This window comes from Primulina eburnea, chromosome 15 (assembly GCF_022965805.1).
Source record: "Primulina eburnea isolate SZY01 chromosome 15, ASM2296580v1, whole genome shotgun sequence".
Classification (NCBI taxonomy): domain Eukaryota; kingdom Viridiplantae; phylum Streptophyta; class Magnoliopsida; order Lamiales; family Gesneriaceae; genus Primulina; species Primulina eburnea.
Window position 1 is genome coordinate 29,274,531 of NC_133115.1, and position 20,121 is coordinate 29,294,651.

Below are 20,121 nucleotides of genomic sequence, written 5' to 3' on the forward strand. Positions count from 1 at the left end.
CTTGTTTGAGCATTTTTTAATCTTCTATAGATTTAATTGGTGTGTGTGGTTTGGAGATTGTTGAACATATCCCATGTTTATCCAACGTACACCCGAAGAATAGTGGTTGCGAACTCCTCGATTTCTACTAAATTGACACTAGCTTTCATTTTGATCTTCGTGCCTCTTTTACTACCCATCTATGTCACCAATATTCCGATGATACATGCATACTTTTCTCAAACAAAAACTTTTTTCCATCGAATTTTAAATTAAGTAAAATCGTGAAAATATCATTCATTTTCAAAAAAAAAGATTTAAAATTTTGGTGCGAAATTTAAATATATTATTTCCCTTCTTATAAAAATAAACCTAGGAACCTTAAATTGAAAACCTGTTTTATGCTAATAAAGGTATACATGTAGAACAAGATATTGAAAACTTGGCATAAATTATGTATGAATTAATAGCATTCAAATCATGAATAGATGAATCAATAATTTATTATATATTCGACTTACCAATTTAGGGCTCGATTACTCATAATAATTTGTCTCACAAAATTGAATATGAGACCATCTCACAGGACTGTTTCCGAAAATTTAAAATAATAATAAGAAAGAGTTACAAACAAAGAACAAAATTACCATAAACATTCGAGTCAAGAAATAAAACTGAAAACATTCATGTTATTGCCAAAAAAAAGTAAGTTGAGAAAGATTTGGATAGAGTTCAAATTTATAATCCAAATGTGAAAGATAGATCAATCAATCTCTGGTGACCTCGAAGGATGAAGAGTTGATTGAAGTTGGCCATGTTGGAATCACGAACGAGTACAAGTGACAAAATGGGAATCGGCAACGATAGCTTTCGCTGGAATCACCCAGAATTTTCGATGTTTTAGGCTTGATATTGTACGACAAAATGACCTCTTTGTTTATCAAGTAGACAATTTCTTGATCGGATGGATGAAAATATAAAGGCACCGTAGGTACGTCGGACTGGATGTCGCTGATGCCGACTCTGTGTTGGAGACACCACTTATCTCCATGATCATAATCATTCAATACCCAAATAATTATACTTCTGGAAAACTCATTGAATGCTACCACAAAAAATCTGAGATGCCCTTCATGTTCATCTAATAAGCTTTCGATAACGTGCATTTTCTTTCCTTCTTCTGTGACACCTGGTAGTGAAAGAAGGCGGAAGGAGTCGAGCTTATTGTAAGGATCATACGCCATTATTTTGCGGGGAAATTGCATATACTACCCTCGTGATATCCCGAGTTGGCATAAATCCCCTCGTGAAAAATTTATCATCTAAAAACTCCTTGTGTTTTTTAATGTCCAGCTCACGCATGCCAACCATGCTTTTAGTCAAACAAAATTTTTTATTGTCCAAAATGTCCCTCCTTAAATAATAAGCTCAATTATTTCATTTTCATTTTTGCTGGGTTGGAATCCGACGAAGCTTTTGCCCTAACCTTCTCGAAACCAAGCATTGGAGCTGGGAGATGATATTGTCAACGAAGTGCTCTTTATGACCTGTGCTGGGTGATTTTTCATCGATTATCTCAGTAAGTTATTATTTTTTAGATAAAATTTGTGCTTAAATTTAACTTTTTCCCTCATTTGAAATGGGAATTCTCTTTGCGACTTTTGTATGATAGATCTCATTTGTAAGTTAATGTTTTTTCTTTACAGTATAGAGACATCATGGAATCGACAGTTAGGATTGAGTTGTGGCATGGTGGGAAATTTGATGAGCAGCACAAAAATGTCTACAGAGGTGGTAAGAAATTTGTGATTCCAGATGTTGATCTTGATAGGTTTTGCGTCGATGACTTGTTTGATATGTTAAAAGCGGCTGGAGGACAACAAATGAATGTGCATTTTTTCTTTCAATTGCCGAAAAATGCATTTACCACTAAAATGGTGAAGATTGTTGGTGATGCAGAGATCCGTACAATGTGTAATTGCTTTAGGAATCATAGTGTTATAACATTGTGGTCACATGAGAATAATTTCACCCCACTGAAAGATGCAATTATTGGTGTTGGATGTAATCCAAGTGATGATACAAAGGCTGGACCACAAGTAATGAATGCAAATGATGATAATGAAAGGGGGGCAAGTGAGTCATTTGGGAGTGACCCGATATATGATAATGACATTGGAATGGATGATGTTTCAATTGGAGATGATGAAGACTCATTAGATGGTAGCTTTCATGAATCTGATGAGGATGTTGATTCAGACTCTTCTACAGAGAATGATGCAGAAGATGATAAAAGAAGAAGCCAACCGAAGCCACATAATGAAAATGCCACAGAGTGTTGGTATAGCGACATTGAGTTAGAGGATGAAAAGGGATCACTCATTTTCTGTGCCTACATTTCAAAGAATGTATTTTAGTCTTCAAGCATTGAAATCTGGGTTTTTAGCTGGTTGTCGACCTGTTCTAGGTCTTGATGGATGTTTCTTGAAAACAAATTACGGTGGACAACTTCTAGTAGCTATTGGCAGAGATGGAATTGAAAATGTTTTCCCAATATCAATGGCAGTTGTGCAAGTGGAGAATTTTGATAATTGGAGATGGTTCATCAGTGAGTTGTTGGAAGACATCGGATTCGAGAGATGGACATTCATCAGTGACAGACAAAAGGGGATGTTAGAGGCGCTTAATGAGCTTGCACCAGAGTGTGAACATAGATTTTATGCACGCCATTTGTACCAAAATTTTGCAAGAAAACATCCTGGTTTAGAATTGAAAGGAATGTTGTGGGCAGCCGCAAGTACAACAAACAAGAATGAGTTCGCTATGTGGATGAAAAGAATAGAAGCAGCTGATAGAAAGACTTCTCCAGATCATGAGACTGCAGCTGAATGGTTGAACAAAATCCCACATGCTCATTGGGCCAGGTCTCATTTCCTTATTTCTTCATTTTCCGATGTTATTGTTAATAACATGACTGAATCTTTTAATAGCTATATTTTGGAGGCAAGTGATATGCCCATAATCTCTATGCTTGAATGGATTAGAACCAAATTAATGACAAGAATTCAGGTGAAGAGGGAGGGAATAGAGAAGTACGGGGGTGAGATTTGTCCTAACATTTTTAAACATTGAATGAGAACGAACAAAAGAGCATAAATTGTGATGTTTTCTTTTGTGGAATGATGGAGTACCAGATTCAGACTCCAAATGGACAAAATGTTGTTGATTTAGCAAAAAAAGAATGCAGCTGTGGGAGGTTTCAACTGTGTGGATATCCTTGTGCACATGCTTGTGCAGCAATAAGAGAACATCGGACCCAGGTTTCTGAATTTGTTCATCAATATTACAAGAAGGAAGCCTACTTAAGGACATATTCTTACATGATTCATGCAGTACCAGGTGAAGATGATTATTGTAAGACAGAATATGAGCCTCTAGGGCCACCTGAGGTGAAGAAAAGAGCTGGAAGGCCTAAGAAAAAAAGGAAAAAGGGAGTAGATGAGGTACAAAAGACTTCTACAAGACAAGGTTTGACCACGCATGCTCTAATTGCTTGGAAACGAGCCATAATAAATCTAGTTGCACAAATCCTACGCATTATAGGTCTAGGTGTTATCAGGTATGTGATTGAGATTGTGTTTGTTGATGCTTGAGTAACGAATAAATGACTGACTTTGTCTTCATTTTTCAGGGCTCATCTAGAATTCAAAGCAGGGGAAGAAAGACAAATGCATCCAAGAGTCTCAGAACAATTTCTAATCAGGTATTAATATTGTTCATTATTTACAAAACTCATAGAATTTTCATTTTGCAAAATATTTTCAGGGCACAACTCCTAGCGAGAGTCAAAGAGCAGCAACTTCACCTCCAGTATCACAACATCAATAACTGTCTTCAAGCCCATTTCATTCACGGTATACTTTATTCTCACAACGACATCCATCATCCTCACAGCAAGAACAATCTTCTAGTGCAACAAAACCACCGAAGGCAAGGTCTTGTAGTGGTAATTCTATCATTGCTCGTGCTCGTGCTCATGCACGTGCTAGTGCAAAGGCACGTGAAAATTTAAGTGCAACCGCAAGTGCAAGAACAATTGAAAATGCAACAGTAAGTGCAATGGGAATTGAAAATGTGAGTGCAGTGGCAAATGCATCATGTGGAGGGAAAACTTTGATGTAAAACATTGATATGCTAACAAAGTTCATTGTGTCGTTTTGTGTTACTTTTGGAACCAGTGTACCTTTGATTGTAAGGAAAACTTTGATGTCAAAACTTGCAAAGTTGACATTTGCAACATATTTATGTCAACGGTATTTATTTGCATTTCATGTTGCATTCATACTTTAAAATACTAAAAAAAGATGCAAAATAATAAAATAACAAAGATATAAATAGAAATACTTAATATTTCAGATTACATTAGAGTTGATTGAACAAAGTTTTCATAATCAACAATACATAGTTACTGCAGATTGCATTCACCCCAAATTACAAGCAAATCACAATAACCCCAAATTACAGCAACCTAACACAAGGAACCTTATTACTAAATAACTAGCATCCATTACACAAACTCATCAAAGCTTGCATCCGCATTAAGTGTTGGATCGGACTTTTAAAGTCTTAAATTGAAGTATCACTTCTTCATTGCCGTTGTCGGGTGAGCTCTCGGTTGTTGGCCTTGGCGTTGAGGTCGATGCATTCCCAGCGTCCATCTCAGACTTCACTTCGGAGGAACCTCCAACATCAACACCACGTACAATTTCAGGCAAACACCAGCGAAAATAGCCACATTTTTTACAATAACAACAATATTACAGACGACCCTTCGATGGTTTGGTTTCGGTTTGAATAACTCTAATCTTTGCCCTAACATTGCAATTGCATAGTGGAGTTTGGGGATATCTTACATCAACATTTGGATTCATAATTTTGGATCAATCTAGGGTTTTTAAAAGGGGAAAATGCAGAAGTCGCGAAATAAAGAAGAAGAAGAGGTCTTCTATTTCTATACCGAACGAGGGCATTTTAGACAAAAAAAACTCATAAAAAAATTACAATTCCCAACTTTATGCCCGTGTTGTATAAACCATACTGGCGAGGGGGCGTGAGCTGGACATTAAAAAACACAGGGAGTTCTTAGATGATAATTTTTTCACGAGGAGATTTATGCCAACTCGGGATATCACGGGGGTAGTATATGCAATTTCCCCTTATTTTGTGTCTGCTGGTCATCCGGGGCAGGATTTTGTCGAGAACAACAACCTTCTTCCACCAATAAAAGTGAATCGGTTGGTTAAAATCTATCTCCAAATCCACCAATTTGCCTGTTTCAGAAAAGTACACCGCAAATCTGCAGACTCTAAATCTAGTGCCCGAATCAGTGAGCACAACTCTATAACTCACGAGGATGTTATCTTCAACTTGAGTCACAAAACCCACGACAACAAGCCGAAAGCAATGTTCGTATGGAGGGAGGGTAATCCACTTCCCTGTGACCAGATTGCATATGTAACAACGATAGATTCGACCATTAAAAGCGACTTCCTCTGGAGGACCACAAAGCACTAACCCATTGCTGACCCCATAGATTCTATAGTGTGAATCATCGGATTCCTGAGCACGTGGCAAAATTAACCTATGCTGCAAGAAATCGGTACCGAGCGAGCATTCATGCAGCCGCACATTTCTCACGATAAACTGCCTCGTCGTTGCCTTATGATCCACGCGGCTATGGATGAGAGTCCAATGTTGCGAATGCGGCAACAGCGATGTTCGGGCAACATACATGCGAGCAAAAGAAGGATCGGAAATCATAGAAAACCAGTTCTTTGAGACAATTTTGAATTTGAACAAAACCTTCACCGGCAGCCTGACGAGCACCTCGAACAACATCCACTCGGGGAAATTTCCACACGTGGACGTATTTATGCCTCTTATTTTAGAAACTATTTCAGTTTCCATTGGAATAATCCAAAATCCTTTGACTAAATACAAAAACTACTATTGGCAATTACCTGTATGGGATATAAAATCAGGTGAAGTTGAAGAAAAAATCGAAAGCTGAAAAGATGTACGAAAATTACTAGTACATCAAATTAAATAAAAAATATTATTCAAAGGTAAAACTGCATAAATTTTTTGTTGTCACATCGATATACAAATTTCGTTTAGTCCGAGATAATCAAATACTAAATATAGTAAAGATATAATTTTTTTACGCACATTAAAATCTACACTACAACAAAAATGGTTTTTCGCAGCGCACATTAAAAGCACGTCGTTAATATTATTATTAACAGCGTGCATGTTTATGTGCACTGTTAATAGTGTTAATTTTTTTTTAAAAAAATCACGTGCACTATTAACAGCGTTCATTAAAAGCACGTCGTTACTATTATTATTAACAACGTGCATGTTTATGTGCGCTGCTAATAGTATTAATTTTTTTTTAAAAAAATCGTGTCTATTCATTAACAGCGCACATTAAAAACACGACGTTAATATAATTATTAACATCGTGCTTTTTATGTGCGTTGTTAATAGTATTAATTTTTTTTAAAAAAAAAATCATGTCTATATATTAACAGCGCGCATTAAAAGCACGCCGTTAATAATATTATTAACAGGCATTTTATGTGCGCTGTTAATAATATTAATTTTTTTTTTTAAAAATCGTGTTTATACATTAACAGCGTACATTAAAAGCATATCGTCAATATTATTATTAACGGCGTGCTTTTTATGTGCACGCTGTGGAAGAAAAAAGCGTGCACATTATTTTCTAAGCGCGCTCAATTTTCATTCCCGCAAGCCCCAATTTTCATTTTTTGTTGTCACATCGATATACAAATTTCATTAGTTCGAAGTAATCGAATACTAAATATAGTAAAGATATTATTTTTTTACAAACATTAAAATCTACTTAAATAAAAATAAAGAAAATTTATATAAAGCTCACACCCTACAGATTAAATGAGCTAGAGCTTTGATTGCCCAGGAGATTATATCTCACTGTCCATGATCAGCAAAGGATTGTTTCACAAGACCTGAATTCAGGATTGTGTTTTGATTTTGTGCGAGTTGAAATGCTTATGGAGATCAATTTAAAGTCAGTCATGCTGATCATATATGTTGTATATGTTTGCGTGGGCATCGATCACAGAAATTGAAAATGGAAAGAAAATACGGAGAAAGAAAGAAAACTTGAGACAGTTTGCATAACACCATAATCTCAAATTTGAGACAGTCTCGTGTAAAACTCTTCAATTCTTGAGGTTAAAAAAATGCAAAAGGTCAAGATTTTCATACTGTGCACTAATTAGAAAAAATAATGGAAATAGTATTTTCAATCGGTTCCATAGGAAGAACAATTTAATTATAAATTAATTACCACAACTAAAATAATCAAACTTTATTTAGAAAATCTAATAAAATGTTTGTTGCTAGTTATGAACTAAAATTAATGAGAGAGCGCAAAAGATTTAAAATCAGTGAGAATACGAATATAGATGTACGATTTCACTTGGTTTCACTATATTAAATTATCATTGGCATTTATATTTATAATTTCAACTCATTTACTACCTAAGAATTCCTTAACTATTCATACTCCCTTTCCCAAGTGATGAGTAGGAATCAATTATCTAAATTCGATTCCAATATCCCTAAAAAAATCAAACTATAAATAATTTAAATAGCACACTAATTCTTTTAATGGATTCTTGGATTTGTAGGCCTTCCGAACTCTATAGACACCAACGACATATTTTAATACGGTTTTATTCAAAATCTCATCTCCCGAATGATAGATCTCAAATAAATGTGATAGTCTAACTATTGATACAGTAATTGAAAGCAATAAGATCCGAAAAATATAAATAAACAGAGAATTAATTCGCATACATAAATCAATAATTCATAAACATAGATTCGACCAAGCTGCGCTGTACTCTAAGTTTAAAAAATTAGTTCGTGAATGAAAAATGACAAAATAAATTTATGTTCTTCAACATCACTAAAAGATTAAAATTAATTAAGAAGAAAAGAAGAAGAATTGAATCAGAATTGCGACTCCGTCTCCAGTAAATGATCTCTCTGTTTTCGTTCTTCGTTCATTGTTCTCGCTCTCTTTCCCATTCTCTGGATTTTTGTGCTTGAATGTGGATCTCCCCTTTGTGGCTAGGGTTTAATTTTTATAAATGTGTGAATGGTTGCGAAAGCCCAAGAAAAGCCCGGCAAATACAAGTTATGCGCGGCCACGTTGAGCGTTTTGGGGCGCGGGTTTCCGCATGCCCGCGTGTGCGGTATTGTTCATATTCTTTTCCCGCTCGCGCTTCTTCTGCTTTCTTGTTTATTCTTCCATTTTGTCATTTAATTTATTCTTTTTTGGTTGCAAGTTATACGCTCATGCTTGATTTCTGCAATGTCATCAACAACTGTCAAAATATGTAAATCCGCTCGATAACCGCACACTTTCATACCAATTCTTTGGGTAATTTAAGAGCAAAACTTGCATTTATCAAATATCCCAAACTTAATGTTTGTTAATCTCGAGCAAATTGTAAAAATTACATTCAATGTTGTTCTAGAAAATTAACAAAACACAAGCGGTGGAAGAGCGTAATAACTATGATATCAAATATAACATATATAAGGTTTTCAAGTTCGATGCATGCACATATTACTTAGTAGTCTACATGTGTGTGTGGATCGCCAATCTCATCCACCCAATCCAAGATAGTGATAGATTTAAACTTCTAGTTTACCTCATTGAAACAGAATTTTTACTCAAGTTTCAAACTATATTCTATGGAAATAATTATCTACCCACAGATCAACAGGACTTTTGGTTCAAAAATATTAAAGAGAATCATACCAAAGTGTAACGTGATGTCATGAGATGTGTGTGTAAATTGTCGAATTTCATACTCGTTGACAGTGCTTTGAAGTGTCCATATGCTTAACTTTGACGACTATTCTCTACTAGTATATTGGATGCATATGACTCGGTTAATAGGTGTTGTAAGCTTATATTGTTAAGCTACGACTCATGACTTCAATAAAGTTTTGTAAACCAAAAAAAAAATTATTTTTCTCTTTTCAGCAGCTTCTCCTCTTTCATATCCCACCTTTAATTGACTTTTTCATAATATTTTTTCATCTCCAGTTTCTTTCTTTTCTCATGTTCACCATCTCCACGCCATATATTCCTCCTTTTACTTCACAATTTTTCCCTGTTTTACTCCACTTTCTCCCACAAGTATTTTTTTTCTATTTTAGAAGCGCTAAATGTGTTCATTTCTCTCAAATTCAGGCAGAAATTAGTGTATAGGCTTTGGATTTTTTGTAGTTGACATGAGACAAAGAAAATGTACGAACGAGGCGATTTTGTGCCTTGACACACACCATTCGGTTTTTTTTAAAAAAAATTGGCTCAAACTGGGACATTACAGATTAATATGATCTATTGCTAAGTTCGAAAGGCTCAAATGATCTAAAAATCACCTAAATCATCCCAAAGTCACACAGAATCCAAATTTTGCCTCGAAGAGTGTTAAATCAAGTTCTAGAATACTTCTCATTCACAAATCAACTTTTAGAAACCGACCATATGCATCAAAATAATGATATGACAATTGTAGAACAAACTCAATAGCATGTATCCTTGTTGTTAGGCTCAAAGGGTTTCAAATGATATATTATACAATATAAACAGGCTCAAAGAAACTCAATGAATGTCTAGATCATTTTTGTGCTTGTAGCATTTATTTCGTATCAGATAGAAATCACAAAAAGTCTCAAAATTATGTCTTCTATTCAGTAATACACAGCATGCAATAAATGTTCTCTCTTTATCAGGTTTATCAATGATCATGGAGAAAATGCATAAATGATTGTGAACTTTTAAGAATTTGTACACATGCAACATGACTCAAACATTTTGGCAAGAAATATCGTCATTGGCCTACTGATTCTTCTTCCAAGCTTGGCCTACTAGACAATGAATATATATATATATATATATATATATATATATATATATATATATATATATATATATATATATATATATGCCCAAATTAGACTAACTGATTATAAGAATTCAAGCAGTAGGAATTAAAATTAAAGTACCCCTCCCCCCGAACTTAAAATATGCATTGTCCTCAATGTATGTAAAAATTGAAAAATTAGGACAATTCATAGTTGTGGCGACGAGCGTCAGTACTAGTCGGTATCATCATTTTCTTTCATCATTGGGGTGTTCAGCTCATCACACATAGATGTTTATTAAAATATTATTAGTCTAAATGCTGTGAAAACATGTGACTAAAAAAATTTATAAATAAAATGACTAAGTCTCTAAAATAAAAATGCAAAAAAATAAAATTTCGTGGGTTGCCTCCCACATAGTGCTTTGTTTCAAGTCATCAACTTAACTCTCCATCATGTTCAAGGTGAATCATGTGATCTCTTGGATGCCTTAATTATCACCCTCTAACCTTCAACCTCCATGAACAACCTTCTTTTCTTAACGACAATGATGCCTCTAGCAATACCCAAGAATGGTCGTCCTAGAATGACAGGAAAATTTTCTGACCGTTTTCCATGTCAAGCACAACTCTGCTGGAAGCCTCAGTTTATCGACCTGGACTTCAACATCTTCCACTAACCCCAAAGGTACCTTGACAGATTTATCTTCCAATTGCAAGATCACTTCTGTGGGCTTCATCCTGCTCAGTCCAAGTTTCTCGTAAAGAGAACTTGACATTACATTCACTCTCGTCCCTGAATCACAAATAGCTTCTCCCACCATTTGCCCCCTATTGCACATGGCACAACGAACTTCCCAGGGTCTTGCAAATTTTATGGAATATTTCTTTGTATCTCCTCATCTCCTCCTTCAGTAAGAGTCACTTCCTCCAGATCTGCAGACTAAATGTTAATGTGTAGGTTCTTGAATTTTTCAAGACCTCTTTTGTTTTGAAACGCTGCATTCAACTGCATAAATCTGTCGGGGTACGAAATTAAAGATATATCATTACATTGATCCAAATCGTATCCCTTACCTTTCTTACCTCGGATGCCTTTGCTTGGAGTTGACTCTTGTTCCCAAATGGGTGTGGGCTTAACCTTCTCCTCTTCTCCCTCTACCATTCCATTCTCCTCGTGTTGTATGAAAACAACATTCACTTCTCTAAGATTCTTGTCTGCAGTTGCTGCTCCTGAAGATTGAGGCGTGAGCTACGTGGTTATCTGCCCTCAAGGAGGAAGCGCCAACATCTAGGTTTTCAAGCCTAGTCTTTGTCTGCTCCATCCTCTTTGAAGACTCAGTCACAAAAGTACTGACAAAATCCTCAATAGATGGTTTGCCTTCTTCTTTTTGTGCGTTGAACTCCAGAGGATTCAACACATTTTTGTTGTTTACATACGAAAAATTCCCATGGTTACGTAAGCTAGGATTATATTGATTAAGAACTGGGTTACCTCGATAGCATCCAACTGCTTATATTCGTTATGCTGGAAGGTGCTGATCTCGATCTTCAGCTAAGCAGACTTGACAGCTGGGAAATATTTTTCAAGGAATTTTTTATCCAATTCCTGCCAAGTAGTTATGCTCCCTAACGGCAGTGGTTGGAGTCAACCTCTAGCTTGATCCTTGAGAGAAAACAAAAACAGACGCAATCTAATAATATAGTCAGGAACATTATTAACTTTTATCTTGTCTATAATCTCCAGGAACGTCCTCAAATGCAAGTGCGGATCTGCATTTGCTGCTCTCTCAAACTGGTTATGTTGAACCATGTTAATTAGTCCTGGCTTTAGCTCAAAATTATTAGCATTTATCGTTCCGCGAGCTATGCCAGAGTAGTGGGCGTTGATCACCAGTTTGAAATGGTCTCTGATAGGCACCACGGGAGGGAATGGATTTTCGTTCTATGTGTATTCAGCCATTGATTTAACCTCTTCTCTTCGTGCTTTTGTCAAGGCTCTTGCGGTCTTTTCAAATTATGGGTCAAAAAGCAACGAGTTGAGGCTATGATTTTTTGCATAAACTGCAACATATGAGAACTAGATTAGTGAATAAATAAATAAATAAACAAATCTAAATCAAAGTCTAGACAAATTGATAGCGATATTAATATTAAAATTAATTAGAGCACTCCCCAACAACGACGACAATTTTTTTTTGCAATAATTGCTACCCGCAAGTGTATGGTGTCAAGATTTAGTACTCGGTTATAGCACAGATATTGATCCCACGGGAAGTACAATGTAATTATAAATTAATTATCGCAATTATCAGAGTATATTTATAAAATTTAATAGAATTTTTGTTGCTAATTATGAACTAAAATTAATGAAAATGCGCAAAAGATTTAAATCAGTGAGAATAAAAATCTAGATGTATGATTTCACTTGGTCTTCACTATATTAAATTATCATTGGCATTTATATTTATAATTTCAACGTGTTTACTACCCAAGAATTCTTAACTATTCCTACTTCGTTTCCCAAGTGATGCGTAGGAATCAATTATCTAAAGTCGATTCCAATATCCCTAAAAAATCAAACAATAAATAATTTCAATAGCACAACAATTCTTTTAATAGATTTTTGGAGTTATAGACCTTCCGAACTCTACAAACACCAACGACATATTTTCCTACGGTTCTATTCAAAATACCCTCTCTCGAGTGATAGATCTCAAATAAATATGACAGTCCAACTATTGATCAAGTAATTGAAAGCAATAAGATCCGAAAAATATAAATAAACAAAGAAGTAATTAGCATATATAAATCAACAATTCAAAAACATAGATTCGATCAAGATGCACGGTCCTCTAGGTTTAATAAATTAGTTCATGTATGAAAATGACAAAATAAATTCGTGTTCTTCGACATCACTAATAGAATAAAATTAAGTAAGAAGAAGGGATGAAGAATCAAATCAAAATTGCAACTCCGCCACCGATAGATGTGCTCTTTGTCTCCGTTCTTTGTTCTCGCACTATTTCCCGTTTTCTAGATTTTTATGTGTGACTGTGGCTCTCCCCTTTTGTGGCAAGGGTTTAAATTTTAATAAATACGTCAATGGTTGCGAATGCCCAAGAAAAGCCCGTAATATTATGTGTTGTGCATCTCCTGAACATACGCAGCTGCGCAGGATCTCGCGCAGCCGCGTGCGAGCTACTGGTTATGCACAGCCGCTCTACGCGTGGTACTGTTCATTTTTTTTTCTTCTCGTGCTTCTTCTGTTTTCTTGTTTAGTTCAATTTTGTACAGTACAATTCTGTTAATTCTTCCATTTCAGCATTTAATTTATTCCTTGTTGGTCGCAAGCTATGCGCTCATACTTAATTCCTGAAATGTCATAAACAACTGCCAAAACAAGTAAAGTCGCTACACTTTCATGTCAATTTCTTGGCTAATTTAAGTGAAAAACTTGCACTTATGAATAGAACATTAGAATATCACCTCAATCAAATTTATTTGCACGTTTTGAAGACACTTCTTGAAACTTTGAGTTAAATGGGCTTATCTATTACTTTGTTTCTAGGTATTTTTTTAATATTATTTCGTAAACTCTAAGATTTTTATAAATTTGTGTACGCTAAAACATGTAACATTTAAAATATATTTTAAGACTAAAAGGTTCATATCCAACTGATTGGCATCTAACATAGAAAATATTACTACTAAAGATGTCATTCACGAGAGATTTAACTTTTTGATGCTCTAAAATATTTTGAAATTGAGACAAAGGTTGTTGACCCAGTGATTGGCGTCTAATAATCGAAAGTGCCGTACTACTGAACAAATCATTCACGAGTGATTCAACTTTTTGGTGCTTTGAAATTGAATGAGTCTCATGTGAGACCGTCTCACGGATCTTAATATGTGAGATGGGTCAACCCTACCCATATTCACAATAAAAAGTAATACTTTTAGCATAAAAAATAATAATTTTTCATGGATGACCCAAATAAGATATATGTCTCACAAATACGACCCGTAAGATCGTCTCACACAAGTTTTTGCCTTTGAAGTTTTCCCTTCAGTTATCCATATAAAGGTTCTAAAAGATGTCATCTTAGAATGGACGACCACTCATGATAAGTGTAAGAATTGCACTTAATTTATATGAGAATTCATTTGAATTATGTTATTTTCGGACAAAATTATTCTTGGTATTTGTTGCTTTTGTGGTGTGCAGGGGATGAACAACTATTGGATGATTGATGGCGACTAGAGGTGTATTTGATGTTGAAATGTTGATGGACTAGAGCCACAGTGCCAAGGAAGAAGCGTCGCAGCGCTAAGGATTCACATGAGGGAAAGAAGAGCTGCAGCGCTACAACTCAGCGTCGCAGCACCAGGATTGCCGAAGCACAAGCGCCTAGGCACTACCTACCCAGCGCCGCGATGCTACATCTGGAATTTACGGGCACCTAGCTGCTGCTTGACAAGTGCCGCGGCGCTAATGCCTGTGTGAAAAGACAATTGGGATTTATTTTAAGGGCTCAAACGAAGGATAAAAGGGAGATATAGGGTTTCAGAGAGGAAGCAGCCGTTTTTGGAGAGAAAAAGCCGTGAGAGATGAAGAGCACACATTGGAGAAGGATTTGGATGCAAGGATTGATCTCAAAGACGAAGAACGAAGAATCTGGGGACAGAGACGCCACTTCTGATTTGTTATCTAATCTTCCGCCTCTTAAATTCTTGTACTGAGATGTCTAAATATTCAAACATGCTATGTTTTAGTTTAGACTATGTTATGAACTAATTTTTCTATTCTATAGGATGATGTAGCTTCGTTGACACAATAATTTTGACTCAATTGTTTTTATGATTGAATTCCTGTTACTTTAATTGAATTCTCTAGTTCTTATCGATTTCAGTTTACTGGCCATAAATTTATTGTTATCGTATTAATTCTACAACTCGGCAGGGGACTAGAATTATGGCTCATTAGAGACACGTCGTTAAATATTTATATTGTTCGGAAGGCGTTTAACTTTAACGGGACACTACAACAAAAACGGCATACGACAACGGATAAAATCCGTTGTCGTAGCCTTTCTAAAACTGTTGTAACTGAGGGTGTTGTTGAAAGTCCGTTCAACGACAACGGTTTTTATCCGTTGTGGTAGATGGAATTTGCGACGGATTTCAAAACCGTCGCGGATTTTTACCTGTTGTGGTAGATGGTATTTGCGACGGATTTCAAAACCGTCGCTAATTAACATAGCAACGGTTACGCATAACCGTCGCTACGTTAATTAGCGACGGTTAAATAAACCGCCGCTAAACTTGGCGAAGGTCCCTTTATAATACCCGTCGCTAAATTTAGCGACGGTCTTCAATCATACTTTCCGTCGCTAAGTTGTTTCGAAAAATAAAAAAAATTCTTTTAATAATTTAATAAATCTAAAATAAACTAACAATCGAAACTAAAATCGTGTAAAAGAGTAAAATTTTAAGTGTTGTGAAGTAGTAAAATCGTGTAAGAGAGATAAATTTTAAGTGTTATGAAATAGTAGTGAGAAAAAATTTTATGGAGTAGTGAAAAAAAATTTATGGAGTAGTGAAAAAAAATTTATGTGTTATGAAGTAGTGAGAAATATTTTAAGTGTTGTGTGAAGTGATAAGAGAAAAATTTTAAGTGTTATGAAGGAGTGAGAAAAATTTAAGTGTTGTGTGAAGTGATAAGAGAAAATTTTAAGTGTTATGAAGGAGTAAGAAAAATTTAAGTGTTGTGTGAAGTGATAAAATTGTGTAAGAGAAAAAAAAAATTTAAGTGTTGTGGAAGAAAATGGAGATATTTATAGGGAAGTTTGCGCGGTATTTGATTAAACCGTCGCTAATTTCAAATGTAGCGATGGTTTTAGAAAAACCGTTGTAAAATTGGGCGACGGTTTTAAAACCGTCGCATGTTTTGATTATGCGACGGTTTGGATAGAAACCGTCGCTCAACAGTTCATAGAACCGTTGTCTTTTGCCTCAAAAAAACGCTGAAAGACAACGGTTTTCTAAAAGACACCCTAATTTTAGACCCCCTAAAAGACAACGGTTTTACAAAACCGTTGTCAAAATGCACCTAAGACAACGGTTTTTACTAAAAACGTTGTTAAAAACTATACAACAACGGTTTTTGCAAAAAACCGTTGTCGTAAGTGCGTTGTCGTTGGACGTTTTTCTTGTAGTGGGACTTAGGTAAGATCATCGTTTGCATATATCATTTGAGCTTAGATTTTTATTAGTAGTGAAGAAACTCAGTTTGAGGAGTAAAGAAAGAAAAGCTCCCCCTCAAAAACTTAATTGGAAAAGATTTTAAATAAAATAATTTAAAAAATAATTGTAAAAGATGTTTTAGTTTGAGGGATAAAATATTGAAAGGATTTTAAAGCTCTCCCTTAAAAACTGGATTGAAACAAATTCCTTTTAAGATGAACTCTATCAGCTTTGAACATTCAAGTAGTTTAGGCAACAGAATTGTAATAGCAGTTCAGTTACATACAAACTAACTGGAAAAACATAATTTTTATTTAATCAAATAAGTGTCCATTGTATTATACATTTAAGTACATCACCATTTGTAAGGAAAATTGCTACTACAATAGCACAGCTTAAACAACATTAAGTATCAGACAGTTTTATACATAATAGAACTGGATACACCAATCGACTGGTCGCCCTGACCACTTGATTTGTTACATCGATTCTGAGTTTCTTTTCCAGAAGAACAGCTAACTTCTTGGACTTGATCTCTATGCTGGAAAATTGGTCTAGCTTTTGCAAACTAGACACAACTGATGCTGAACCGCATTGATCATTTTGGTCTGATCTGATTTGGCAATGAAGTGGCAACATACTGTGGATAATTAAGCTTCATTCAACAGTTTCATCTTAGAAGTTGGGTTTCGTCTGCCGATCAGTTGAACTGGTCAGCTGGCAACTGAAATATAGTCCGCTGATCAGTTTTGCTGAACTGCTGACAGGTAGGACTCAGAACCCTACAGGCTGATTAAAGCACCAAGCTCGGAGTCAAGATAAGTGGCCACAATATTAGTTGCAGAACCAATTCTCTACTCCTTACAATGTGCGTTAAATAATAATTTTAAAATGATTTTGAAAATAATATAAAGTAATTTTATATAGCATACAAAAATATTTTTAAAGAAAATAATTTTAATCGGTTTTCAAATATCCTTCTTAGAACAAGTAGCTCTGATATTAATTGAAGGATCGGTTTTGACACCCTTGAAAGTGCTTCAAACAAAATATTCTCGATAAGATGCAATAACTTGTGTTATAAGAATGAATATACCGAAAAATTAAATCGAGTTTAGTTTTCAAGCCAAGCGGAAGACACTCGAAATAAACTTTCGTTAAGAAAATTGAATAGTTTAAAGTTTTTAGATTGTGTTTAAGTAGAATAACTGAAATAAAGGGGATCAGTTCGGGCTTGTATCAGTTCAATTATGGGAAGAACTGAACTGATATCATCTGAACTGATCAAATCAGTTTTAAAAAAAATAGTCAACTAGTTAGGGACACAAGATATGTTTATGGATGTTCAGAGACTTCAACTGCTCTTATGTCACCTCTTCTATCGCCTTGGGTAAGATCCACGAGAAGGCTTTGATTCATACAAGTCTTTGTATAAACCCACTCCAAAAGGACAACACACAACTAGAACTCCTAGCACTCAAGATTGTAGGCAGCACCTTACAATTTGCATAATGTTTAACGTCTTTATACCAAGACTACAAACACATTGTTTTAGTGTGAAAACTCACTCAGCTAAACAATAAGCTCAACTCTCTGTATATGTGAGTGATTGTGTGTGAGTGTATGAGAACTGGTATAATCAATACAACACGAAGGTGTTCTCATACAACTGGGCTAACTGCTTCTAGTAAGCTGATATGTAATGAGTCTGCCCTCAGTTTTCTTCATGCACTGGTATTTATTTGTGATTCTGCTACTTCTTCTAATCTTCAATGATCTTTGATCTGGTATTTATAGACGCTCAGCTGACCGTACATGAAGACTCTATAATATGTATGTTGCATTTGCATGTGCTTCCTTAGGAAATGTCTTGTCATTCTGACAGCTGTTCTGGAAGCTTTTCCCTTTTCAGCTTTGCCGCAACGTCCATTATTGTACTTCATCTGTGAGGCAACTTGTAGCTTGTACCTTTAATATTCGTGTTTAGCTGAATTCCATTAAATAGTCTTGTCGTGACATGCGAACAGATCAGTTACAACTGATGATTCTGAACTAGTATGGTGAACTGGTTCTCTGAAATGGTCTAGTGAAATCAATTTCAATGTATCAGTTCTTTTGTTTAGTTGGGTTCTTCATCAGTTGAGCTCTTCATCAGCTGGCCAAGCTTCTCAATGTTTACTGCTGAACCACCTATCAGATGGACAGTCAGTGGAACTGTTCTTTGATATAGCAGTTGGACTGGTTCAGTTTTTGGCAATCAGTTGGTGCTTTTAGTTGACGTTTCGACAGCTTCAATTTTGGGTTCAGGAACTGATCAGTTTGTAACCCGATAAATTCAGCTTTATGTGCACTAGATAAATTTGTTAGAAACAAAATAATAAATTTTGTAAACATCAAAATCAAGATTGCTAACATTAAATGTTCCAATATATTTATATATATAAGGGTCTTCCAAAAAATTATCATCAAATCGAAATTGTTAATTTAGCGATTTGGCCCAAATTGGAATCGAGACCAAAAAAAATTATTTTAAAGAGGTTATTATTAATTTACCTACTACTAATTTAAAGAGGTTTTATTGTACTATATTTGTTAAAATTTTGATTATAATCAATTACTTGGCACTAACACTGGTAAATATTATTCGGCACAATTTTTCCGCTAATTTTTTCATTTGATTTTAAATTTTACATAATGTAGCTTGAAATTCATTATCCAGCCTCTCACGGCATTAGAAAAATATGAAAATTTGATGAGACTTTTAGAATTACTAATATATAAATGAACTTAAATTTACATATTAGTATAATATAATTAAGGGAAAATTTGGTCAAAAATATTTTGGTGTCCCTCTAATATAATAAGTATTATAATTAGTATAGAAGTATACATACTATAGATGATAATGAAGGGATACAAAATTTATTCAGGAGTCTTCCGAAAAATCATTATCTTATCATCAAATGATCGAAATTATTAATTTACCAAACTGACTAAAATCCTGAATGAGATAAAAAAATCCTGAATGAGATAAAAATATTATTTTAAAGAAGTTATTATTAATAATACCAAATATTAATTTATAGAGAATTTATTATAGTATATTTGTTAAAACTTTGATTATAATCAATTACTTGACAGAAACACTAGTAAATATTTGAAAAGAAAAACCCCTAAATATTCGGCACTATTTCTTTTTATTTTAAAAAATTTATATAACGTATCTTGAAGATTAGGCTCTCCATAATGCAATATGTATTAGACCCTTGACCATTCATCGTCGCCTATTGTTCTCCTTCCATCGATGGCCCCTCATAAGAACACAAAAGTTCCTTTCGTTTGGATTTAAATCAAGAATTGAAGAATAAGAAAGCAGTGGTGGCGGCTGCAATAGGCCGCAGCAAAGGATCCAGATATGCTAGTTGAATCCATAGTAGCAATTGTCGGATTACGAGACGTTGAATCCTTTGCTGCTTCTGTTGCCGGTCACCACTTCCTGTTTTCTTCCTATATATATATATATATACATGCGAGAATGAATCAAGAAACAGGTACTGCGAATTCTTGTAAATTTTCTTTAACTTAGATGTAAAAATAATTTCATTGTTCCCGTTTGTTTTGTGGCAAGATTGTTTCTCGTACATGTTCTTGCAAGATAGTCACTTCTAGCTTCCATGAGGCGCACTCAATTTATATGTGTTTTTATTTTGTGTTTATATATTTGAACCATTAGAGAACTGTCCTCTGTATAATGAGGCATATATGTTGGTTTAAATTCTTGAATTTAGTTTTTTTTTTTTTTTACGAACAAAAACTTTGAAAATCGTCGTCTCTTATACGTTGAAATTGTTCGCAAGTTCTTGAAACTTTTCTTGCAAGTGTGTGTGTGTGTGTGTATAAA

The 20,121-nt window shown here is 34.8% G+C and overlaps 3 protein-coding genes across 3 annotated transcripts; 2 read left to right on the top strand and 1 right to left on the bottom strand.

Moving 5' to 3' along the window:
- The first annotated feature begins 2,159 nt into the window (after positions 1-2,159).
- LOC140815617 (uncharacterized) lies at positions 2,160-3,111 on the top strand. The gene is made up of 2 exons (XM_073174693.1): positions 2,160-2,320; positions 2,397-3,111. The coding sequence occupies exons 1-2, from the start codon at positions 2,160-2,162 to the stop codon at positions 3,109-3,111; spliced, it is 876 nt and encodes a 291-aa protein (XP_073030794.1).
- On the top strand, positions 2,756-4,187 carry LOC140815375 (uncharacterized). The gene is made up of 3 exons (XM_073174503.1): positions 2,756-3,598; positions 3,671-3,742; positions 3,805-4,187. The coding sequence occupies exons 1-3, from the start codon at positions 3,159-3,161 to the stop codon at positions 4,049-4,051; spliced, it is 759 nt and encodes a 252-aa protein (XP_073030604.1). The 5' UTR covers positions 2,756-3,158; the 3' UTR covers positions 4,052-4,187.
- Positions 4,188-5,121: 934 nt separating this feature from the next.
- Positions 5,122-5,946, bottom strand: LOC140815618 (putative F-box protein At3g28280). Its single transcript, XM_073174694.1, has one exon. The coding sequence runs from the start codon at positions 5,944-5,946 to the stop codon at positions 5,122-5,124; it is 825 nt and encodes a 274-aa protein (XP_073030795.1).
- Between the last annotated feature and the right edge of the window lie 14,175 nt (positions 5,947-20,121).

What these genes read in the sequence shown, in the direction of transcription:
- LOC140815618 (XM_073174694.1), bottom strand. Translation starts at nt 5,946, where the DNA reads ATGGAAACTGAAATAGTTTCTAAAATAAGAGGCATAAATACGTCCACG.
- LOC140815375 (XM_073174503.1), top strand. Translation starts at nt 3,159, where the DNA reads ATGATGGAGTACCAGATTCAGACTCCAAATGGACAAAATGTTGTTGAT. An exon ending in ATAGGTCTAGGTGTTATCAG is followed by an intron (nt 3,599 to 3,670) that starts GTATGTGATTGA and finishes TTCATTTTTCAG; the next exon opens with GGCTCATCTAGAATTCAAAG. An exon ending in TCAGAACAATTTCTAATCAG is followed by an intron (nt 3,743 to 3,804) that starts GTATTAATATTG and finishes AAATATTTTCAG; the next exon opens with GGCACAACTCCTAGCGAGAG.
- LOC140815617 (XM_073174693.1), top strand. Translation starts at nt 2,160, where the DNA reads ATGGATGATGTTTCAATTGGAGATGATGAAGACTCATTAGATGGTAGC. An exon ending in GAAAATGCCACAGAGTGTTG is followed by an intron (nt 2,321 to 2,396) that starts GTATAGCGACAT and finishes AATGTATTTTAG; the next exon opens with TCTTCAAGCATTGAAATCTG.